The 26,493-nt window shown below is 44.4% G+C and overlaps 1 protein-coding gene across 1 annotated transcript; it reads left to right on the top strand.

Moving 5' to 3' along the window:
* The first annotated feature begins 302 nt into the window (after window positions 1-302).
* On the top strand, window positions 303-26,493 carry LOC120051521 (NMDA receptor synaptonuclear signaling and neuronal migration factor-like). Its single transcript, XM_038998440.1, has 15 exons — window positions 303-331; window positions 1,551-1,612; window positions 2,133-2,921; window positions 4,335-4,407; window positions 5,320-5,325; window positions 19,211-19,263; window positions 20,334-20,423; window positions 22,146-22,273; window positions 22,564-22,647; window positions 22,901-22,934; window positions 23,073-23,143; window positions 23,303-23,382; window positions 23,517-23,619; window positions 25,965-26,040; window positions 26,396-26,493. Exons 1-15 carry the CDS (start codon window positions 303-305, stop codon window positions 26,491-26,493), a joined length of 1,776 nt encoding a protein of 591 aa, XP_038854368.1.

The following is a 26,493-nucleotide window of genomic DNA, read 5'->3' as shown; positions in this document are numbered from 1 at the left end:
CATAGCTATGTGGGTGTGCTTAGAAATGTGTTTGTAGAAATGTGTTTGCGTTCGAGAGTTGATCTAATTACCACTATTAAACCACTTAGTACTGCTGACCATGTTTTTTTTCTGTTGCCAATTAAGAGAGCGAGAACAATAGCTCTAGCCACTAAATAAAACATTTCCACATTCACTCCACATTTTAAGGGAAAGGGAATTGGGAAAAGGATTTTTTTAAAGAAATTGATGTTGAAGAATTATAATGAATTGTATGGTAATATTTCATAACCCACCCTATTACGTTTTAAGTATTCATAAAGATGTTCCGTATGAAATCCTTTGTCAGAGGGTTGGTCATGGAGCCGCAGATTGTGCAGGCTTTTGTTCCGGCACAACACTTAAAACCTGATTCAACAATGGTCTTGATTGTAATCTGGTAGTTTAGCACTGGGCTGGAATAAAAAGTCTGCACAGTTTACAGCCTTCACATGACCATGTCTGAAGCACTGTTCACATTCCAAGTTGGCCAGTTAGAACGCCTCTGTTTGTGTTCCAAATGGCACCCTATTCCCTAATAGGTCCACTACCTCTGACCAAAGCCCCGTGGCCCCTGGTGAAAAGTAGTGCGCTGTTAGGAAGTACTGTAGGGTGCCATATGGAAGACACATTTGTCACAAAAGTCTAAAACCGAATTAAATGACCCTGCTACTCTGTGTGGTACAGTACATGGCAGATCGTATTAGGAAGTATTAAACCTGGAGAAGAGAATTGCACGCGGCTTTTGTTTCGTATTGCAAATCTATCCCCAGGCCCATGCTAAGAAACCGTAGGGGAGATTGAATTTGTGACATGTGAAAGGAGTGCTTTTAAGTTTTACGAAGATAACGATTGAATTCATGTACATACTCAGTCTCCCACATCCTTCTTCTAACTCTCCATGCCCAGTGCTCCCCACGCGACTATGTGTGCTTGTGTGTGTGCATGCATGTGTGTGTCTGTGCTTGTCTGTGTGTGTATTTGTGTATGTGTGTGCAAGCGTGAGGAATCATATCAAACCTGTCTGGAACACACTGCATATTGGATTTCACCTTCTGTAGGAGAGAATAATGGCCACTGTGTAGGACACGTACCATGAACATGTTTGCGATGTATAGATAGACTAGCAGCGTGAAGTGACCTTCTCGAGTAGTTTCGGCTTAAGAAGACAGTTCCATAGGGAAATCAGAGTAAAGTCAAGTCAATGAGACAAATGTTCAGGTTAATCAATGATTGCGCAAGACAATCATAGAACATTGCTTGCGTCGCAAATGGAACCCTATTTCCTATTAAAGTGCACTACTTTTAACCAGAACCCTATGGGCCCTGGTCAAAAGTAGTACACTATAGGGAATCTGAAGCTATTTGGCACGTAGCTAGCTACTGAGTAGGTGACGCATTGGAATAGTGAATCACTCTCAGTTGGAGTCAGCAGGAAGGCTCACGGTGGCAGGCAGGCAGTCAGGCAGGCAGGCAGGCAGGCTGCCAGTGGTCCAGTGCTAATCAGTGTTGTGTTGTGCTTCTTTTTGCAGAGCAGCCAGAGCTTTTGGAGATTACCTGTCTCACACACACCCTGAGAACCGTGCCGGCTCAGGTAGGCAACCTCTTCCCCTGTGCCCAGCCTCATCTGGTAGCCTACATCCCAACCTCATCTAGTACATTCCAGAGCTTTCCTCATTACATGGCTTGACCTTTCCAAGGACCTTCCTCATCACTCGGCCTTCCTCTCATCTCACTGTATAGCAGTTAGAAGCAGAGAATGCTCTGAAAATTTGACCACATTATATCTGGCATATTTTACTGTGAGAGGGTGTGTCCTCCCAAGGCCCAGGACCGGGCAAGTCTGCCAAACCCCTTCTATCCTTCAACTTATCCTCTCAAAATCCCTCCCAATTCCCCTTCTCCGTCATCCATCTCTTCACATCTCATTCCCCCTCTCATCTCCCAAAAGCTTTCTTGGCTCCCTGATGTTTGCTCAAATGTTGCCAAGGCCTTGAGATCACAAGACGAACAGCTCATCTCTTCGCCCCCTCTCTCTCTCTCTCTCTCTATCTCTCTCTCTCTCTCTCTCTCTCTCTCTCTCTCTCTCTCTCGCTCTCTCTCTCTCTCTCCAGATCACCTGCTGTCTGATACCTTTATCGGCCAAGACACAGACTCCCCTGACCTCAGTCGTTTCCACAACAACCTACACCCTCAGAATCAGCCCCAGGCCCACAGTCTCCAGTCACAGCCCAGCACCCTGCATTCCCAGCCCAGCAGTCTCCAGCCCCAGCCCAGCACCCTGCAGCCAGATAGTTTGCAGCCCACAGGACCGTCCAAGCGCAGGCTCTCAGCAGGGCTCTCAGCGGAGCGCAGCTTCTCCTTTGAGGAGCAGCAGCCGCCTCCCAGGTCCACTGAGGGAAGTCTGACGGGCCTGAAGCCAGCTGCCCAGCGGGTCTACACCATCACCAGGGAGGGAGGCATGCTAGGGGGCCGAGGCAGTGAGGAGAGCCTGGAGCTGGAGGTGCTGAAGCAGCCCCTGTCCCCTCCTCCCTCCTCCAACCAGCCCTCGTACTCAAATCCACAACCACCAGGCAGCAAATACCAACGCGGCGGCGGTGGTGGCAACCATCACCATGGCAACCATAACCATGGCCCACAGAACCACAGGTCCCAGTCCCAGCCCCTGCAGAGCTCGGGGAGCGCCCATAACATCCGGGACTGGGGGGTGCGGAGGGGGGGCTCGCGGGAGGACTGCACCCCAGAGTCTGTGACCTGCATCAGGGCCCCATGTCAGAGCCAGCGCTCCCTGGATCTGGAGACGTCCCCGCAAGACGGAGGCAAACAAAGGAAGAAGCTGGAGAGGATGTACAGCGAGGACCGAGACAGAGACAGAGACAGACAAGGCTCTGCTGAGGAGAGAGGTGAGGAGGAGGAGGAGGGGGAGGGAAGAATGGATGGGAGTGGGGCCTTAGGTGTCTATATATCTCATTATCTCCATCCCTTGTCCACTATGATAAGATTCATTTGCAACATAATGTTTTTCTCAAACGCAAAGCACTTAAGGTTGGAATCGGTATCGGTGAAACTGCCATGTCCGTTTGTAATATTACAACAACAATGATGTTACTTCAAACAGTGGGGCCCGCAGAGGTACTGCAGGGGGCCCGCAGCTAAATCTCAATCACACCTACTCATTCAAGGTTTTTTCATCAAAACTATGAAATAACACATAGGGAATCATGTAGTAACCCAGAAAATGTTAAACAAATTAAAATATATTTTATATTTCAGATTCTTCAAAGTAGCCACCCTTTGCCTTGATGACAGTTTTGCACACTCTTAGCATTCTCTCAACCAGCTTCATAAGGTAGTCACCTGGAATGCATTTCAATTAACAGGTGTGCCTTGTTAAAAGTTAATTTGTGGAATTTCTTTCCTTCTTAATGTGTTTGAGCCAATATAAAATATAAAATCTATTTTGATTTGTTTAACATTTTTTTGGTTACTACATGATTCCATATATCTTATTTCATAGTTTTGATGTCTTGACTATTATTCTACAATATAGAAAATAGTAAAAAATAAAGAAAAACCCTTGAATGAGTAGGTGTGACCAAGCTTTTAACTGGTACTGTATATATATATACTGTAAAAATATATATAAACTCATAATTATTTTTTATTTTTTATGAATATTACTAAGAACAGATTAAACACATTTTGGCCAAGGGATGTGTTCTTAACCCTGGGTTAACATGAGCCTGGGAGGCTCACAGGGATTTTGGTATCCACAGTACACCAATTATAGATTTTTCAACTCAATACTTCTTGTATTCCCCAACAATCTTTAATTTTCATAAATGCACTGTATTTTAATCTTTAAAACACCAAAGTTTTCTATTTGCCTCATGGAAAAATGTGTAGAATTGCAGGATATTAACGTTAAAGCTGCAACAACCCAAAATCTCTGCCCCATGACAAAATGTGTTTTTGCAGGAATTGCAGGAAATTGGCTTGAAAACTGCATCATTTTCTCTCCAATGCCAAGAGGCGAGCCTTTAAAATGTTCTTTCCCAGGGCCCGAGACTTGGTTAGAGGGGGTACCTGACTAATTTGCTATCAAAAAAGGGGTCCCCGGCCCCCAAAAAGTTTGATAACCCCTGGTTTGATAAACAAAAACAATAACAAATCCCCCATGGTGGCCAGTGGCACTGTTTCCCCTAATACGGATCTCAGCTCTAACATTGTATGAAGCATGGTAACTGCTGAGAGAGAACAACAGTTGGAGTCTTATGTTGTGGGCTAAACTTCTGCTTTGTTTCCTTGGTATGTAGAGGACAACCCTAATAGCTGGTTCCCCAAAGAGAATATGTTCAGCTTCCAGACGGCAACCACAACAATGCAGGCGTGAGTATAGGATACGCCCAGTCCAGATATAACACACTCCTAACGAACATGACATGGCTTCCTCAAGAGTTCTGTGTTCTCAACACGGATCTAAAGATAGATGAGAGTTCAGAGTGCCTCCCAAATATGCACCGGATTCCCAACAGTATATAGTGCTCTATAAAGGGAAAAGGGTGCCATTTGAGATGTTTCGACTCCTTCACATGGCTCTACCCTGGACACAGTTGGAGGCCAGTAGTTTGAGAGAGGCTCTGTCATGGAGTACAGAAGGGCTAATGACTGTGCAAGGCCTTCGGACCTTGGGCACTGTGTGTTGCATGAGCAGGTTCATTAGTCTACACACATACACACACGAGGTACACACACACACTGCTGACTGCTTAATTATCACCTGTCTGGTTGAACTAGTAATTACGGCCCACACACACCCTGCACTCCCAGCACGCCACTGTCATTCTCCCTGCTCCCTCTCTCACTCCACTCATCTCCTATCTGGCCGTCCCCCTGGATCCCACGCTCTCTCTCTCTCCATCGCTCCCTCTCTGTGCACATCTGTCAACGTCTTTGTTTATTTTTCTTCTCATCTGTCGCTGTCCCTCCTTCCCTCTGCGTCATCTGTCCCCCCCTCATACTCCCCATGGAGGCACTGCACTATATCCCCTATATAGTGCAGTACTTTTGACCAGGGCCCATAGGGCTCTGGTGAAAAGTAGTGCACTATAATAGGGAATAGGATGCCATTTATGATGCACACAGTGTCCTTGACTGGAATAGCATATGATTGACAGCTAGCTCTCCCAACCGTATATCTCTCTGTCAAGTTCTTTATTTATTACTAAAGTGTCTTAACTTGATTCTTCTCTCTTTCCTTCCCTTCCTCCACACGGCCTGCACCAACTCCTGCGCCTACAGTATATCGTGAGTAACTCTCTCTTTCTCTCACTCCTTCTCTGTGCCCCTCAGACAACTCACTGTTAAACTCTTGGCTATGTCTCCCTGTGTGCTGTTACCCACTGTATCCCTCATCCTTATTAACCCCTCTTAACCCCCCCTGCTGGACTGAGTGTTCGATGTTACGGAAAAACATCAACAGTATCCAAAGCTCCAATGAATAAACAATACATATTCTGCACAATAGGTCTAAATTGTAAATAAGTACAGATTGAATTCTCACTTTAACAGTATAGCTAGTATTAAATTGTATTAATCTACGGATCAACAATGCAGAACATAAAATACACAGTACTGTAGCACAATGAGTCACACTAGAGATGGTAGTGTATTGTTCTGTTCCTCTGTAGCCGGGGTCATGACTCACACACACACACACACACACACACACACACACACACCCCTCTCCACACTGACGTTGTTTTAAGCTTGGCTTCATCAGTTCATTCGGAGCAACAAAAGGACGACTGACTCTTCAAAAGGCCGCATTCGGAAGGAACATAGAATTGCCTAGAGCAATATAGGCTTACTGTAGTTATGCAATATTGTATAATACACAAGTGCATAAGTATAATGAAAAGTACACATTGTAGGTGGTCTCAAGAAAAGGCCATTATGGCGCTCATTGTTTTAGTGGTCCCCGTCTAGATAGAAGTAGATCCCAACTGACACCCTATTCCCTATATAGGGCACTACCTTGGTCAAAAGTAGAGTACTATAAAGGAAATAGGTTCCCATTTGGGACGCATTGAGAGTGAATAGATTATATTTCATAATTAAGCAATAAGGCACAAGAGACCATGCTATGCGCTGAATACAGTCACAGGTAAATGCTGTTGTTCAGCCCGATGCGAAGCGAAGGGCCAGTCAACCCATTTAACTTTGACTGTATTCTGCACATAGCACGGTCTCGAGTGCTTTATTGCTTTAATAAAACAGTTTCCAACATATAAAATGTAAATAAATGACACATTTTCATGAACTTTATCTTGACAATTCAATTCATACTATTTAAGTATTCCTTTAGAGGAAAGAGTCCGGACAGAAACTGGTTGTCAATTTTTTGGGCAATGTTGTTAGGGAAAAACACTGGTTGTTCTTTCTATACTTCTAACAAACAATTGTTGTGCTATGTGCTGAATTCTGTCACCGGTAAATGGGTTGACTTCGGGCCAAACAACGCAATGTACTTGTAACTATATTCAGCACATAGCAGAGTCTTTTGTGCCTTATTTCTTAATTGTGCACTGTCCAGTATTCATAGAACAGGTTGTGAAGTAATTTGTTTTATAATCCTCATTAGTAGTTATTAGTTTATACCACAGCATACAGCAGTCTAGTTTATGCACAGTAGGCAACACACACGCACGCACACACGCACGCACGCACGCACGCACGCACGCACGCACGCACGCACGCACGCACGCACGCACGCACGCACGCACGCACGCACGCACGCACGCACGCACGCACGCACGCACGCACGCACACACACACACACACACACACACACACACACACACACACACACACACACACACACACACACACACACACACACACACACACACACACACACACACACACACACACAGACAGCTCTCATCATCTGTCTGACAGGCAGTGATTGACCCCAGTGCGTAGAATATGGATAGCATCTGTCACACATGATCGTTACTCTTTTTGGCACCCTGTCACAACATATATCCATTTAGGAGGTACACACACACAAACACAATTGCTAGTTTCCTGTGTACTCCACCTCTGTGGCTCCGTGTCTGTCTGACCTCTGCTCCTCTTGGTCTCTGATTGGTGGCTTGGTGGTATCCTTATGTGTGTGTTTGCAGTGTGCGTGTGTCGTGTACAACAAGCACCTGTGCTGCTGGCTCTAACCCACTAGCCACTAACCAGTGCTAACCCTGTGATGGCTAATTCTCTGTGGCGTGGATCCCCGCTCACTAACGCCTTCTAACCCTGCACTCACAAACCCCGCCCCTCACGTCTGAGCCCTGACCCCGTTAACACTGTGACGTCCCAGCAGGGCATTCCGGTGCATTGCTGAGAGAAAGAGGAGGAAACGAGAACAGGAGGCAACCTCTACTATAACAGAGACTGAGAGGTACCTTCCATGTCTGAACTGGCTGCCCTGTACACGGTGTTGTAGTGTGGTGTGGCCCCCGCCCCAACAACCCCTGCACACACACACACGTGCACACACACAGAAACACACAGACGCACAGGCACCCTCTAACATTATTGTTGTGCCTCCCCCCTCACATTCACACCCTGTCCGTCAGACCAACTCTAATGATCGACCATGTCTCAGTAGCCTCTCACTGTTCCAGGTAGCGTGATCATACAACACTTTGCTTAAGAGCCAGACAGTTGCCTCCAGAAGTCAATAATCATTGGTGTGCGTGAGTGTCTGGGTTGCTGTGCATGGATGGGTTGGTGGTAAAGGAGGAAAGCTAGTGTCTGTCTCACCAACTCAAACCCAGCTCGAAAGTTGCGCACTACAGTATATATGGAATAGGGTTCCATTTGGGAGACAGCCTAGCTGTACCACTGTAGATGGGACCAGGAACTGGGTTTGCGTTGGTGAGACTGACACTGCTACAACAGCTTGTCAACATTTTAGTCCGCAGGCCTGGCAGCTGTGCGACAATGGGCAGTGGTGTGTAACCGTGGCAATGAATCAATGTATGAACATTTACAGCATGGCGTTGGCATGACAGTTTTAATCAGTGTTAAACACCGAGCTGCTGCAGTGCACAACGTGTGACTGTGTTCATGGAGACTGGACTGTAACTCACTTCTCTGCCGGACAGCTTTGTGTGGCTGTGACTGTATGAATCATGTGTCACAGTGTAGCTCTTACAGGATAAAGGGTACAATAAATTGTCGGTGTATTCAGTGCACCAGGGTTCTCATGTGTTGCAGAGGAGTATGGACAGTGTTTCATTGTATCAATTTGGTTCGATTTATTATATTCAGATTGAAGGAACACATATGGATGGGTGGAGATTGGACTAAGAAGTTTGTATATGAAGAGTAACGCACGCACGCTAATACACACACGCACGTGCACACACACCAAAACATTAATTTAGATCTGGAGGAGGTGCTCTCTCTTGCTCGCTCGCTCGCTCTCTTTCATCACTGAGTAATTTCAGGGAGTGCATCGTGCTGTCACAGGCACCCAGTTGATTTGTGTAAGAGACCTTGACAGCATTTTATTTGTAAACCAGCTGTCTAGAAAACACACATTAGCTTTAGCTTGGTATCTAACACACAAACCGTTAGGCTGCCGTTACACGATGCAACTTGCACACAATTTTAGTTGCTAGCAACTGAGTTCTTTCTTGATTGCTTCGCGAAGCACCCCCCTGCAACTAATCTGGTTGCATCCATTTAAAACTTTTCAACAGTCAATCAAAACAAACACTTTTGTCACATGATCCATTCGACGGTTCGGAATTCTGACCCAGTTGTCATGTCAACACACAGCTGTCAGTTCTGCGCAGCACAATCCGCGACCAAGGTTGACAGAACAAAGACTAGCACAGCAGGAGATGTTTAAGTGATAATGCACTTGAAGCCGGTGTTTGGAGGATATATTGGCACGGGTGTTGTTTGGCCCGAGACAAAATTGAGTTTAACAACACCCGTGCCAATATATCCTCCAAACATCAGTTTTATACATCAGGTTACCAACATATTCAAATAATGACTGACATATTTTCATCAAAAACATTATTTAGATTTTTTTTAAATTCATACTATTTCATCCTTCCACAAGATATAGTCCCGACACAAATCTAGGGTTGCTACCCAAGCCGGCTGGTCGTTCGTTCTATCGGTTCGGTTGCTAGAGACGCGACACATGGACGCGACCCAGTCATTCGTTCTAAATGTTCCATTGCCATACTGGCTGGCAACGTTCTTATCCCTTGCTTGCTAGCTAGCCAACTACGGCTAACTTACAGTCACGTCAAAAAGTGCAGGTAGAATAACAGCAAAGTAGCTGCATTTGCATTTGTTTAACCCTCTGTGGCATGGTGTTGCCCTCAGGCAACAAACTACCTTTTCTACCTCACACCACCACTTACATTTTTTGGGATAAATAAAATATATCACCTAACATGTTTGTGTCCAATGAAATGAGGGGCTGAAGTGAGTGTGGCCTTTTGTCTGGGGGTAGAGCAGTCCTTTCAGGAAGCAAAGCCACATGGGACACAGTGCCACCAATTGGTAAGATAAAATCACTTTTTAACATGTTTAAATTGAAATAACGTTATATAAAAAAAATATGCATGAGTATGTAAAGACGTATGTTTGATTGTTTAAAGACTTATTTTGTTTTTATTTATATACTAAAACTGTTTTTTGGTTCGTTGCCTCAGGGCAACATTGTGCAGTTAGACCACTTTTGTTCGGGCAATATCATGCTAAAGTGTGGAGATGTGCTCGGATGCATAATTATGACCATAGTCAATGTTTTTACTTTACTATCTACTGATACTTACAGGAAATGGACACAAGAACGTTTTATGGGCGGAAGTGTCATGGCTGTCGTTGAAGAAAGACCAAAGCGCAGCGTGGTGAGCGTACATTACTTTTTATTATAGAAAATGTTGCCAACAAAAACAATAAACAATACAAAACAACCGCGAAGCTTAAGAGGGCTATAGTACCCCAAACAAAGACAACTTCCCACAGTGACACAAGGGAAAAAGGCTGCCTAAGTATGATTCCCAATCAGAGACAACGATAGACAGCTGTCCCTGATTGAGAACCATACCCGGCCAAAACATAGAAATACACAAACCTAGAAAACAGAACATAGAATGCCCACCCAAATCACACTCTGACCAAACCAAAATAGAGACATAAAAAGCTCTCTATGGTCAGGGCGTGACAGGAAGGAACATCATCGAGCAGTTAGGGTCATTCCCTCTGACAGTGAGGACAGTGAGCTTGAGGAGTCAGAAAGAGTGGATCCCCGAATCAGGTTTGAAAGACAGTTAGGAGGTCAGGGGTCAGTTAGGGGTCAGTCAGCAAAGTAATGTGTGTGTGCACGTGTGTGGTGTGTGTGTGTGTGTTTGCATGCGTGTCTGGATGAAGAAGGGTATATGACACATTCATATGTGTGCTTCCTGCTTTCTTTTTTAAAGGAGAATGCCTGAGGATGAAGATGTAGCAGAGGTTGATGTTCCACGCCTACCCCGGTGGAGAACACCCCACAATGCATACTTCATTGCTTACCAAGAATGGCAGGGCCTGCTTTCAAGATCTGATGATATCATGTCCCCCTCCAGTACTTCAAGCAGTTTTTCTCAGAAGACATTCTGGAAGTTATTGTAGGGCAGTCAAATCTATATGCGATACAATGTAACGCAAACAAGCCCCTTAACCTCACTACAGAAGAACTGGAGCAGTTCCTGGGTATTGTGGTGTACATTGTTTGGTTTACCAGGCACCTTCATGTTTTGGAACAAAGCCTGCCGAGTGTCCCAAGTAGCTGACACCATGATACTGAATAGATGGGAGGCCATCAAAAAATCCCTGAGGTTGACAGGTGGGATCGCAAGCGAAAGATGATCAACAAAGTCCCCTGCCCTGCTGTGGTGTAAGAATACAACAAGAATATGGGTGGGGTGGATCTGCTTGACTCACTGAGTGCACTGAACCGGGACAAAATCAGATCAAAGAAGTGTTCCACTTCCTGGATATGATCATCGTGACCACCTGGCTGCTCTACCGAAGAGATTGTGAAGGCACTGGCATGAGAAAGAAGGAACAAATGAAGCTGTATACCTTCAAGTCATACATCGCTGAAGGCCTATGCAAAAATGGAACGAGTCTGGAGTGCAAAAAATGTCATCCCAGTTCCACAATTGCTTGTGAGGTATGAGGAGAAGAGGAGAAAAGGACCCGCTGCTCCAATTCCAGTTCCTGATGTACGCCTGGATGCCACAGCCCACTGGAAGATTATGGCTGAAAAGAAGGGGAGATGCAAGGTACCAGGGTGCACAGGTACACCAAAAGCCAAGTGCCAGAAATGTGATGTCCACCTCTGTTTCACATCCACCAGCAACTGCTTCCTGAGGTTCCACACAGAAGAGAAACACTGATTCAAACAATAACCCACACATTCAGACACACTTGCACATATACCCACACACATAAGCTAACCCCTCCACACACACACACGCACACGCACACACACACACACACACATATACCCGCACACATAGGCTAACCCCTCCACACACACACACGCACACGCACACACACACACACACATATACCCGCACACATAGGCTAACCCCTCCACACACACACACACACACACACACACACACACACACACACACACACACACACACACACACACACACACACACACACACACACACACACACACACACACACTCATTTGGATGTTAGTTTATATGTTTGTATGGAATGTGAGAAACGTTTATACATGAGGTCTCAGTTGTAATTAGTAGTAGTTTGTTTATTTGATTGTTTAATGTTTTGACTTGAAAGCTTCTAATTGTGATTGGCTGAAACTATTTGTGGTTGATGTTTGTCTAAATAAAACTTGTTCTAATGCATATATTGCTTGTTTTCCTTATTCCACTTATCATACGTACTATAAAAAACCTTGGTGTTTCAGTACCCTCGTAGCACATTGTTGCCCTGAGGCAACAAACCAATATCTGGTTGGAAGGGATGACGACACATTTATGATGGATATATTATCAGGGTTTATCATATTATCATATTATCAAGCTCCCCAAAAATCGGGTGAAATATCCCTCCCCCCCCAAATAAAAAGTCATGCCATAGAAGGTTAAGCTGTTTTCCAGAGACATTTATTTGGATACATCCATAACAATGAGATAATGAGGCATGGTTTCGCCTGGAAAATGTGCTCACTCGTCAGGACACTGATGTTCAGAGGAGCTAGCCAACAACACAGCTAATGTAACAGGGTTATATTGGTGATTCCCCTTGCCACTTTATTGTTAAGCCAATGGGTTTTTGGTTTTAGTTTTGTCTTGCCTTCACCTACTCAACATGGCATCTTATTGGCTGGTTTGCGTAGCTTGCTTACGAGGGAGGATGTTTCAGTTAGAATCGTCCCAGCGAACAAGCACCAAACCAGCGGTAAGTTGTTGGTTGCAAAGCACTGTACGTCAAAAGTCATTTTTATACTCCCAAGTGATGATTTAAATGTACAATTTATATCAATTTGTTTGTAAATGTTATTCGAACATCACAAATAAGATGCAGCGTTTTTTGGTGAATATTTATTGTGCATTTTGTTGTAGAGAATTCCCACCAATACTAGCTAGCAACTTACCGTGTCTGGTGGGGAGGTTCGTATATTTTGTACAGTGCGTGAGTGCAGAGTTGGATGGTGAGCCGTGCATTGCATGACGTGCAATTATGTGCTGTTTTCTGTCAGAATAAAGCTCCATGACTGGTGCTACAAGTTGGAGTTCGTGTCGATGATTGATTGTACACAACGCAAGAAGAGTACTGTTACACTAACACAATCACTTCAAACTGAAGCTGGAAAGACTGCAAACTAGCTGCACTTCGTTTCGTTTGACATTTTTTCAATTGACATTTCTTTGTATATATCCATAAAAATTATGCCAGCAGATTCATGATTTCGACTGGCTGAGAAACGCTACCTGCCTGTCTATCTGTCTCGTCCCGAATCCCGACACGTTCATTACTATGGGACAGCTGCACATCGAATTTGAATATTGAAAAAATGTTGCAAATGTCGGAGAGACAGTAGGGTTTTTACAAATCTCCGCTGTTGAAAACAAAATGTTAGTCTAAAAGAAATAGATAATGTCTAGATGCTTTTTATAGTGGAGATAAAGTTTATAAATTGCCTGGCTGAGCTGATGAGACAGTGGATTGCGCAGTCGGATGCAACAGAGTAAACAGGCATTTTAAAGGCATAGATTTAGCCTGTGGTAACTTGTGGAATAGACACCGGCTGGAATGCGGTTTTAAACAATCAGCATTCAGGATTAGACCCACCGTTGTATAATTACAAATTATTGTACATGGTATAGCAGTTAATAAATGCAATTTTGAAGTGAACCCAAACCTCTCCCTGACCAGTTTCAACTGAAATTGTTCAACATGAGCTACGCTAGCTAGCAAGTTTGTTGCTAGCTTGTTTAGCGTGTTGCTAGATACCTACCTAGCTTGATCAAAAAGTGCTGGCAATTAATTTTTTCTAGCTATCTAAATTGAACAGCCAGCATTTTGTCTTAATCGTTCCTTATACAATAACGAAACGCTTGGATAAACCAATAATAATTTGTGAAATCACGATGTACTGCAGCAGATGACACGGGATGAGTTTAGAATTCTCAAACAATATGACAGAAGCATCTTCAATTTGATTGGCTGTTCCATGCAATTTTAATCGCATTTGAGTTGCTTCATGTAACAGCAAAGTTACTTGAGATGATGTCACCTAAAATTGCATGATAGTTGCTTTGTGTAACCCCAGGCTTAGGCAACAGTCTCAATAAAGGTATTACCGTTATAAATTGGACACAGCAGAATGCACAACATTAGTTATAATTTATGAGTGTTTCTTCCGACATGTTTGTCTTAACTATGGTATTCATACCACAACAGTATAGAGAGAGATTCAGTATTGCGTGCTGGACAACACGTGGGACCAAATACCTAACTTTGAGAGAGTCCTCTTAAACAAAGACAAGCGACGACACCGCTAAAAGCGTCTTAACAGAGGCATGCATGCACAATAGCATCACGTGTCAAACAAGCATTCATGAATTATGAAAAAAATGTTTTAGGCTTGTTTCTCTTCTACAACTCTGTTCCACTTACATTTAGGGCTTTCTCTGTTTCCCCTCATCCTTTTCCCTCTCTACTTCCTCCTTTAAAGCAGGCAGTGTTTGTGGGTAAACTGACGACAGCAACTCACACACACACATCGCCCACACACACACACACACACACACACACACACACACACACACACACACACACACACACACACACACACACACACACACACACACACACACACACACACACACACACACCCATATGCATAATGCCTGTGTTTGATCCACAACATGAATCATAACCATGGATATGTGTAAACCAGACAGCTGTGTAGAACGAGAGACAAGGGCACAAGGGATGAAGTAGGTTGAAGAGACGAGGAGAAGTAGTGAGGGATGAGAGGGAGGGCAGTATTCAACTTCAAATTCAAAGTCTAATTTCAACTTCTAAGTTAGAGGGAAAGAGAAGGTTAAGCACACATAAATTGCACCTTAAGCCATACCAGTGGCGATTTTAGCATGTAAATCTTTGTGGGGCAAAAATAAAATGTTTTTAGATGCATGCCAGCAAAGCCACTAAACAACACAACACAACACTAAACAATACATTCATTTTAGAATTTTTTATTTCACCTTTATTTAACCAGGTAGGCTAGTTGAGAACAAGTTCTCATTTACAACTGCGACCTGGCCAAGATAAAGCAAAGCAGTGCGACACAAACAACAACACAGAGTTACACATGGAATAAACAAACATACAGTCAATAATACAATAGAAAAAGTCTATATACAGTGTGTGCAAATGTGGTAGGATAAGGGAGGTAAGGCAATAAACAGGCCATAGAGTGGTGAAATAATTACAATATAGCAATTAAACACTGGAGTGATAGATGTGCAGAAGGTGCAAAGGAGCAAAATAAATAAATAACAGTATGGGGATAAGGTAGTTGGATGGGCTATATTTACAGATGGGCTATGTGCAGTGATCTGTGAGCTGCATTGAAAGCTGGTGCTTAAAGTTAGTGAGGGAGATAATGAGTCTCCAGCTGATTTTTGCAGTTCGTTCCAGTCATTGGCAGCAGAGAACTGGAAGGAAAGGCGGCCAAAGAAAGAATTAGCTTTGGGGGTGACCAGTAAATTATCCTGCTGTAGCGTGTGCTACGGGTGGGTGCTGCTATGGTGACCAGTGAGCTGAGATAAGGCGGGGCTTTACCTAGCAAAGATTTATAGATGACCTGGAGCCAGTGGGTTTGGCGACGAATATGAAGCGAGGGCCAGCCAATGAGAGCATACAGGTCGCAGTGGTGGGTAGTATATGGGGCTTTGGTGACAAAACGGATGGCACTGTGATAGACTGCATCCAATTTGCTGAGTAGAGTGTTGGAGGCTATTTTGTAAATTACATCGCCGAAGTCAAGGATCGGTAGGATCGTCAGTTTTACGAGGGTATGTTTGGCAGCATGAGTGAAGGATGCTTTGTTGTGGAATAGGAAGCCGATTCTAGATTTAATTTTGGATTGGAGATGCTTAATGTGAGTCTGGGAGGACAGTTTACAGTCTAACCAGACACCTAGGTATTTGTGGTTGTCCACATATTCTAAGTCAGAGCCGTCCAGAGTAGTGATGCTGGACGGGCGGGCAGGTGCAGGCAGCGATCGGTTGAAGAGCATGCATTTAGTTTTACTTGAATTTAAGAGCAGTTGGAGGCCACGGAAGGAGAGTTGTATGGCATTGAAGCTCGTTTGGAGGTTAGTTAACACAGTGTCCAAAGAAGGGCCAGAAGTATACAGAATGGTGTCGTCTGCGTAGAGGTGGATCAGAGAATCACCAGCAGAAAGAGCGACATCATTGATGTATACAGAGAAGAGAGTCGGCCCGAGAATTGAACCCTAATTAATTGCACTATAACGGTGACAAAAGGTGCCTACAAACTGTTATGGCCTACATAAAGTTGTCCCAACAGCAGAGCTTTTTTTTCAGCACCATGGAGTGAATCCTTACCACCGCTACACCTGGCTATCAGCGGAGCCTTGTCTGGCAGTGAAACAGTTCATTCAGCCTCATTTACTGCCTTTAAAAAAAGCTGATATGGCTGACTTGCTTAAACAAATGTTGTTTCTACTGACCATTGAGATGTACAAACTATGGCATAATGGGACGACGAGCAAATATGAGGCAATCCGTAATTTCGATTAAGACATTAATGAGCGAGCTAGGACGGACGTATATATATAATATATATAATATATTATATAATATATAACTATATGTTCAGCACTTTTGAAATGTACAGCGACAGAATTCAGAACATTGGCCGTTCTTACAGTATTCTCCCTGTACACCAAGTCAGAACCGTAGGATAAATAAAGGGGGCATATACGCAGACAATGAAAGCTCTTACAATATTCAATGATGACATTTATGTAAAACAGGCTATAGGCTACATGTGCACCACCAAGTCAGATCAGTAGGCTAAGTTATGAGGGGGAAAGGTACCAAATTATTAGGGTGAGGCACATGGGCTACTAACAGCTTGCTACACAACATACACTTAGTATTACTTTCTTAGCTACAGTATACATATCTCCGAGGCATATTCACCACCACCACAGAAAGCACTGAGCTAGGCTGAAACACCTGCATTTTGGAGCTGCCTTACTCAAGAAAGCAAAGATGAGACCATGTTTTTGTATGCGGCTTTATTAACTCAAGGATTTTTTTTAACATTGTTTGCAAACTGATATGTGACACGTATTAATGCCAAAATAACATGCAAAACAACACATTTTTGTTTTATTTTTATTATTTTTATTTTTTAAATTTTTTATCCCCTTTTCTCCCCAATTTTCGTGGTATCCAATCGCTAGTAATTACTATCTTGTCTCATCGCTACAACTCCCATACGGGCTCGGGAGAGACGAAGGTCGAAAGCCACGCGTCCTCCGAAGCACAACCCAACCAAGCCGCACTGCTTCTTAACACAGCGCGCCTCCAACCCGGAAGCCAGCCGCACCAATGTGTCGGAGGAAACACCGTGCACCTGGCCCCCTTGGTTAGCGCGCACTGCGCCCGGCCCGCCACAGGAGTCGCTGGAGCGCGATGAGACAAGGATATCCCTACCGGCCAAACCCTCCCTAACCCGGACGACGCTAGCCCAATTGTGCGTCGCCCCATGGACCTCCCGGTCGCGGCCGGCTGCGACAGAGCCTGGGCGCGAACCCAGAGACTCTGGTGGCGCAGCTAGCACTGCGATGCAGTGCCCTAGACCACTGCGCCACCCGGGAGGCCCAACAACACATTTTTTATATTAATAACAAAAAATATATATAAATAAATCAAGTAATACTGCATATATACATACAGTGTCTTTGAAAAGTATTCAGACCACTTGACTTTTTCCACATTTTGTTACGTTACAACCTTATTCTAAAATCAAAATACAAATCCTCAGCAATCTACTCACAATACCCCATAATGACAAAGCAAAAAAACTTTTTTTCAGAAATGTTGGCAAATGTATTAAAAATAAAAAACAGAAATACATAATTTACATAAGTATTCAGACCCTTTGCTATGAGACTCAAAATTGAGCTCAGATGCATCCAATCAATTGACTGGACATGATTTGGAAAGGCACAAACCTGTCTATATAAGGTCCCACAGTTGACAGTGCATGTCAGAGCAAAAACCAAGCCATGAGGTCGAAGAAATCGTCTGTAGAGCTCCGTGATAGGATTGTGTCGAGGCACAGATATGGGGAAGGGTACGAAAAAATGTCTGCAGCATTGAAGGTCCCCAAGAACACAGTGGCCTCCATCATTCTTAAATTGAAGAAGTTTGGAACCACCAAGACTCTTCCTAGAGCTGGCCGCCCGGCCAAACTGAGCAAACGGGGGAGAAGGGCCTTGGTCAGGGAGGTGACCCAAGAACCCGATGGTCACTCTGACAGAGCTCTAGAGTTCTTCTGTGGAGATGGGAGAACCTTCCAGAAGGACAACCATCTCTGCAGCACTCCACCAATCAGGCCTTTATGTTAGAGTGGCCAGACGGAAGCCACTCCTCAGTAAAAGGCACATGACAGCCCGCTGTGAAGATGTTTTTCAGCGGAAGGGGACGAAGGGTCTGTATACTTATGTAAATGTGATATTTCAGTTTTTTATTTGTAATAAATGAGCAAAAATGTCTAAAAACTTGTTTTTGCTTTGTCATTATGGAGGTATTGTGTGTAGATTGCTGAGATTCTTTCAAATCCATTTTAGAATAAGGTTGTAACGTTACAAAATGTGGCAAAAGTCAAGGGGTCTGAATACTTTCCGAATGCACTGTATATATTTTTTGCCAAACAGGTGGGGCTCAAAACAGTTGGGGCTCTGCCCCATCTGCCCCGAATGACAGTTCGCAACTGAGCCAAACCATTGCATGTGTTTCCTTAAGAAAGTTGTTTAGTAATTGCCTGTTTCACTCATATGTTTATGAGGATGCTCCAGTAACAAGGTTATCTCTACGCATTACTGAATCTAGTCAGTATTTACAATCTGTGTAACTAACATCACATGTTTTTTTGTTTTTTTGAACATTTGTACAGTCAGTAGATGACAGCTGAATCACAGGAACTTGTTTCACAAGCTTGGATTTTTTTTAAATTCACAGATCCACAATGTTTTAGATCTTTTTTCAGAGGTTTTGGATGAGTCAGTCTGACCAAACTTGGAAAAGAGTTCATCTCTTTTGATCCAGTTGAATCATGTTGTGGGAGAGTTCGAAAGGAATCAGTTTGATCAGACTGAATAACTTCAAACACCAAAGCCCCCCCCCCCCCCCCCCACATGAACAGGCGTTGATTGACAAGCTGTTTCACTTTCCTGTCCAGGTAAGTTACTAAACTGTTACTCTTCTTCTTCCCTCTGCTCTCTCCCTCTTCTTCTCCCTCTGTTCTCCTTCTCTCTCCTCCCTCTTTCTTCTCCCTTCTACTGCTCTGTTCTTTTCTGTGACAGGAACTTCCGGAAGCACCTGAGAATGGTGGGCAGCCGCAGAATGAAGGCTCAGAGTGAGTTCCCCAGTGAGTGTGGCCCTGGTGCCTGTGCCGTCGTAGCTTGTTATTATGGGCTCAACTTTCGTCAGTGTGGTTGTGCTAAATGCATGCAGCCTGTAGAGTACATGTGTATAGAGTACTATGTACAGTGTGTGCTGGATAAAATATACTGCATGGTGCGTTCATAAATAAGTGTGGCATGGCTCAATATTAACTAGTTGAAGCTACAGTAAATGGAACCAAGTGGTCCATTGTGGGAGTGTGGTGAAACTGTAGTAGTATAGTCTCCCAAGCACACCGAATCTCACTTCACCCGCCCTTTTCCACCTGTTCTCCCCTCTGAATTCTGTGTCCCTCTCTTACATTTCAACCTGTCTGAAAAATAGACATCCAACTCCCGGGTGAAAGTGGTCAAAGAGTCAAGATGGTCAAAGTTACGGCATGAAAGCTTTCAAGTTGGCGTTTTATAGTAGGATGTCTGGTTAGACGAAGCTGGTAGAGGTGTTGACTTTATTAGCAGCTGTTAAGTGACTGGGTGGTTTGGATACGACAGGCCCAGCTGTGAGCTGGAGTACCAGATGCTCACCCACTCAGTATCACTGTTTCGTGATGATGACTCAGTCAGAGCAATACAAGGAACGTGTTTTCACCCAGGCTGTTTTTGAATGAACCGGGATGTGTTGTACATATGGGAAGTGTTTGTGTGTGTTGGCGTCTGTATAGCGGACTAAATCCCACTCCGTGGTGAAAGACGTTTCTGATGAGTTCCTAGCGTCTGTGTGGAGTGGCTACATCCCAATTATCTCTCCTTTTCTCCCAAAGTGTTCCTTTGTTCACTTCCCTTCACTGATTCGAAAGGAAATTACAGGTATTAAAATACAAGGTGGAAACTCCCTCTAGCCTCCACCAATCCAATGCTTTTAGATTTGTTGGAAGTAGTGAACAAGTGTACGCTTCAGAAGAAAATAGATATTATTGGAACACGCCCAGTGTCTTTTGGGCTTGATTAGGGAAAGTGTGTGTGGCACTCCCCCCCCCCGGCCTCCTCCTCATCCTCCACTCATTCTCCTTCACTCCTTCATCAGCATATGCCGACCGCCGAGCTAAGAGTTTCAACCGCTCCTGGAGTGACCCAACCCCTATGAAGCCAGACTCTCTCCATGGCTCCAGAGACAGTGAGTCCAGACACATACTATACACACACACTCGCTCATGCAAGCTGACGTGCCCAGGAGACATACGCAAACACACTTTCTCACTCAAGCATACTCGGGCACAAGCATGTACAGTTAAGAATAACTTTACTGAGGCACAAACAGGCACTATACGTACACTATGGACACACACACACTCACACAAACACACACACAAACACACACACACTCATTTGAAAGAAGCTCCCCTGTACAGACTGTTTGACCCTGATTGTATTTTTCCTCTACCTATTCACGTCTGTCTTTTGGCGGCGACGGTCTACTGTACCTTGCGTCTGTACGTCTGTCCTTTACGCCAGTACTGTGCGTCTCTGCAGTCCTCCATATCTGTCCAGGGTCTGTCCGAGTCTGTGCTTGTATGTTCCAAGCTCTGTCTTTCATCTAAATATTTTGTGTCCGTGTCTCTCTGCAACCTATTGTCTGTGTATCTGATGGCTTTGTGTGCCTGCTTTATGTGCCTATGATTTCTTGTGCTACAGTGCATTCGGAAATTATTCAGACCTCTTGACTTTTCCCACATTTTGTTACGTTACAGCCTTATCCTAAAATGGATGAACAAAAACCAAAATCCTCAATCTACACACAATACCGCATAATGACAAAGCAAAAACAGGTTGTTCGGAATTTTTGCAAATGTATAAAAAATTAAAATCAGAAATACCTTATTTACATAAGTATTCAGACCCTTTGCTATGAGACTCAAAATTGATCTCAGGTGCATCCTGTTTCCATTGATCATCCTTGAGATGTTTCTACAACTTGATTGGAGTCCACCTGTGGTAAATTAAATGAATTAGACAGGATTTAGAAAGGCACACACTTGACTATATATGGTCCCACAGTTGACAGTGCATGTCAGAGCAAAAACCAAGCCATGAGGTCGAAGGAATTGTCCGTAGAGCTCAGAGACAGGATTATGTTGAGGCACAGATCTGGTGAAGGGTACGAACACAGTGGCCTCCATCATTCTTAAATGGAAGAAGTTTGGAACCACCAAGATTCTTCCTAGAGCTGGCCTCCCGGCCAAACTGAGGCATGGTGGTGGGAATGTTTTTCAGCGGCAGGGACTGGGAGACTAGTCAGGATCGAGGGAAAGATGAACGGAGCAAAGTACAGGGAGATCCTTGATAAAAAGGAACAGAGAGACAGGAAACACAGGGATAAATACACTGGGAAAACAAGCGACACCTGGAGGGGGTGGAGACAATAGCGAGGACAAGTGAAACAGATCAGGGTGTGACAAAAATAGCTGTGCCTCGATGCTCCCCATCCAACCTGACAGACCTTGAGAGGATCTGCAGAGAAGAATGTGAGAAACTCCCCAAATACAGGTGTGCCAAGCTTGTAGCGTCATACCCAAGAAGAGTCGATGCTGTAATCGCTGCCAAAGGTGCTTCAACAAATGACTGAGTATAGGGTCTGAATACTTATGTAAATGTGATATTTCCTCGGTGTGTGTCTCTCTATGATTCCTGTCTTCTTCTCTCTGCAAACAGCCAGCAGCCATGTGTGCAGCTTTGGTTGTATACTCTCCTCTAATCAGCTCTGTTTGTCATCCTTTCATCTCTCAACGACTGTGTGTGTGTGTGTGTGTGTGTGTGTGTGTGTGTGTGTGTGTGTGTGTGTGTGTGTGTGTGTGTGTGTGTGTGTGTGTGTGTGTGTGTGTGTGTGTGTGTGTGTCAGATGGGGACCTGCAGTCCTCGTCAGGGGCTCTAGATGAAGGGTCACAGGAGGATGCAGACTGGGAGGAGGAGAGAGAGCTGGAGAGAGCAGCCTGCGAGGGAGAGGACTTCATCCCACCCAAAATCATAGTGAGATTCTCAGCTCACCTACGAGACCAGTTAGCCATCTCATAGCAGTGCAAAGTGAATAGGGTACATTGTGTTGTTAATAGCTAAGTGTCAACTGTAGTAGAATATCTCTGTAGCTCTGTTCTAGATGACCTTAAACAGATATCATACTACTAAGTAGGGTTGTTTCTGACAAATGTATTTATCTGTTTCCATTCTTATTATGATGTTACTTAGTATATAATGTACCCATTATGGACAGTTTTTAGTGGATTTTTGTATAGATGTTGAGACTGGCCGTCTTCTTCCAGCTGATATCCTCTAAAGTCCCGAAGGCTGAATATGTCCCTAACATCATCCGTCGGGACGACCCCTCGGTCATCCCCATCCTTTATGTGAGTCCCTCTCATCCACTGGTCCGTTGCACTACTCCTACCTGTTATGATAATTCCTGGATATTCTGATGACTGTCATATTGATTTACAAGAGCCTCTTCTACACTTCCTAATTATTACAGTTTATATGGAAAATATCAACTTTTTAAATGCTACGCCATAACGGGCATACCATAAACGACCCCGTTCACACAGTAGTCGGAATTGTCTTACCGTCTCATCTTATTGTGTCCTATTTTTCATTTTTCTGTAGGATCATGAACATGCCACATTCGATGACATCATTGGTGAGTAGATTGATGTGTTTGTTTTTCAGTCATGGTATGCCCTGAATAATGATCATAATACAGTATGTGGCCTCTCTCCCCAGCCTGCAGAAAAGTAACATTTATACTTTCCTCCCTCATCTTTCCCTCCAATCACAGAGGAGATAGAGAAGAAGCTGACGGCCTACAGGAAAGGCTGTAAGATCTGGAACATGCTCATCTTCTGTCAGGTGAGAGAGAGGAAGGGGAGATGGTTTAGACAATATTGTGTGTTTGCGTGTGTGAGCTGGAGAATGGGTTCTTGTTGTCTCAAACTCAGCGTTTAAGTCAGCTTATTGCTGCTGCGGTTATTGTTGCACGCACATAACTGGAATTAACCTGTTCTCCAGGGAGGTCCGGGGCATCTGTACCTGCTCAAGAACAAAGTGGCCACGTTTGCCAAGGTGGAGAAGGAGGAGGACATGATCCAGTAAGATCACTCACTTCTGACAACAATATCACCATGACAACTGTCACTGGATTGCAGGAACATAGACTAAAGTCATACACTACCATATTAATGCAGATTCATTTAATCTCTTCCACTTTTATTTGTATGGACAGGTTTTGGAAGAAGTTGAGTCGGTTTATGAGCAAACTAAACCCTGAGGCCAACCTCATTCACATAATGGGCTGCTATGTTCTGGGGAGCGCCAATGGAGAAAAAGTATGGATTTAAAGTTTCCTATTGTAGTTGCAAAATTCTAGTAATTTTCCCAAAGTTACCAGGTTTTCTAGAAATCCCAGTTGGAGGATTCCTGGATTTCCTGCGTTCTCCCCTCCTGATTCCAGGAATTTCTGCCAAAACCTTTGGGATTTTGTGAAAGTTACTGAAATTTTGGCACCATAGTCTGGGTAGCAGTCTGTTTAGCTGTCATTCCACTCCTTGACAATCCTCGTCATGCTAATCTTTGTCATATGACAGCTGAACAGACTGGTACCCAGGCTAACCCTACCCAGTACTATATTAACTTATGTAAAGAGTTGTTTCCTATTCTGTCACTGTCAACATTTATTACCACAACCGTACTGCTTCATTATAGATTAATGCACAGTATATAGGCCTATCCCTCTTTTTTTATTCATGTAGCCAGTATAGAGCCTCACACACACACACATCCCCCTGCCCTGGCCCTCCTCACCCACAGAGCCTAAGCCGTACTGGCAGACACTGCAGGGAACAAGCAGCTATGCACACAAACAGTTTCACGGACACACACAGACACACACGGGCACTTAGTGCAGATGGTCTTGAAAATGCGTGCACTCTCACACAGAAACTCTGTGCACATGCTACAGCATTTGTGTTTACTCATTTAAATAATTGAACATACAGTTTTCACAGGCTGTATTAGGCAGTCCAATATACAGCAACACATGCATGCATTTTGTACATTAGCACGCTGTACAGTCTGTCTACACTCTGACACAGACATCAGTGTTGTTCTAGTCTATCTGACATTTTCTCCACGTTGTTCCTTCTCTGGTGTGTGTGTGTGTGTGTGTGTGTGTGTGTGTGTGTGTGTGTGTGTGTGTGTGTGTGTGTGTGTGTGTGCGTGTGCGTGTGTGTGTGGCAGTCTGGAGGCTGTACAAGTCGCAGAAATGAAACAGGGAAGCATTTTTCAGTGCATTTTTCAGTGTTCTCTTCTGCTATCTGTAATCCCCTGCTACCTCAGCTGGAATGCAGAAAGAAAGCTTTAGTCATCCGTCTAATAATAGTCTGCTAGTTTTAGAGACCTACGTACCGGTACACACCCAGCCTACCTGTATCTGCAATTCAACTCTAACATCTCCTTGATTGATTTTGGGTGTCTCCCAAATGGCAACCTTTTCCATATATAGTGCACTACTTTGACCAGGTCCTATAGGGAATGGGGTGCCATTTGGGATGCAATCCTTAACTTTGTTATACAGCTCGTTTCCACTACTTTAGTTGTATTCACTCCCTGTACAGTCTTCTTCTGGGGAGCAGTCACCTCTAGCCTACAAAGGGCAAGACAAAAACATCATTAGTTCCTCCTCTGAATTCTGTTCATCCGTGAGTCTGCTGATTTCTGCCGATAGAATCTACCACCGAAATCCTTCTGTTGTACAGTATTCCCCTCTTTTAAAACAGTGACCCGGCTTTAAGGGTTCAAACTATTGTTGTTCATCTCTGTCGACACGGTCAGGGGAGTTGAGGTTAAGCACTGTAACACTGGATCACGTTATATTAGCAGAGTCCCGCTAGGGGCCGCGAACCCTGACCTCTCCCACACACACACACACACACACAAACTCCCCAGAGGTTCCGTGCATTGATTTAGATCCTGAGCATGCTGCTACTTCTACTGCTCTGTGAATGGCGTCAGCAGAGAGGAAACGGGCTTCTGGAAAAACATGTTAATTGGTTGCGAGGCTCCATGGGGCAGTGGCACTGGCTGGTCCAGACTGCAGGGAGTGGAGTAGGAGAGCAGGAGCGGAGAAGAGAAGAGGTGCAGGGAAAGGGGAGGTGCAGAGAGAGGGAGAGGAGCGGGGAGAGGGGAGGTGTAGGGAAAGGGGAGGTGCAGAGAGAGGGAGAGGAGCGGGGAGAGGGGAGGTGTAGGGAGTGAGCGGAGAAGTGGGCAGGAGGAGGGTTATGTAAGGTACAGTAATGTGCTCTGACAGGCTCTCTCCAGCAATGAGCACTCTCCTCGTACACAACAGCCACTCAACAACAGATATACTCAGGGAGACAAACACAGGTTAACACTTCAGTGTCACTTCCCATTCTGCTGTATACACAAGACCCTGCCCCTGTCGTTCCCACTATGAAGGGCTCTTTTCAGTTGATGTTATGACATTTAACTTTGGAGTTAGTTGTATTGCTTTTAGAGGTACAACTGAGCGTTAGTTTCCTTTGGAAAAAGAATGAGTGACAATATGTCTGCAATTGTTTTTGCTGTGAACAGAAGACTATTTTCTCTCCTCTCAAGAGGTTTGTCTGTTTTGCCAGATGGATGTTTTGAAAATGTAAAATGTTCTGCTTCACAGCTAATCCAGAATCTGAAGCAGCTAATGAGACCTCATGCCATCGAATTCAAGTCCCCACTAGAGCTGTCTGCGCAGGGTGAGTGTAGCACGCATGACCCCACAAATGCAATTTCACATATGTACATGATCGATTTTCCAATATCTGCTACATGCTCCGCTGTGCACGTTCCCTGAATGTAAATAGTGAACATTAATCAAACCTAGCAAGGCAAACCAAGTTAATCAGGACATTAGGGAACACGCTGGCAGACATGTCTGAAGTTCCTGAGCTCTGAACGCACCGCCCATCAATCATTTCCCCCTGACACTTATTGATGTCATGCTAATTATTTCTCAATTAATATCTCATTATCTCCACTGAGTGTTTCCCTCTCCTCCATTTCCACCAGTTCGACCCCACCCACTCTCTCTCTATTTCTCTCTCTCTCTAGGCAAGGAGATGATCGAGATGTACTTTGACTTCCGTCTCTTCCGCCTGTGGAAAACCCGCCAGCACTCCAAGCTGCTTGACTATGACAACCTTTTGTGA

Source organism: Salvelinus namaycush, chromosome 1, assembly GCF_016432855.1.
Source record: "Salvelinus namaycush isolate Seneca chromosome 1, SaNama_1.0, whole genome shotgun sequence".
NCBI classification, from domain to species: Eukaryota; Metazoa; Chordata; class Actinopteri; order Salmoniformes; family Salmonidae; genus Salvelinus; species Salvelinus namaycush.
This window is presented reverse-complemented; position numbering and strand designations above follow the sequence as displayed.

Bases quoted from the DNA above. Each gene is read 5' to 3' on its own strand.
- LOC120051521 (XM_038998440.1), top strand. From the start codon at position 303: ATGTTCCGTATGAAATCCTTTGTCAGAGG. The intron at 1,613-2,132 runs GTAGGCAACCTC...CTCTCTCTCCAG, and splicing joins TGAGAACCGTGCCGGCTCAG to ATCACCTGCTGTCTGATACC. The intron at 22,935-23,072 runs GTGAGTAGATTG...CTCCAATCACAG, and splicing joins CACATTCGATGACATCATTG to AGGAGATAGAGAAGAAGCTG.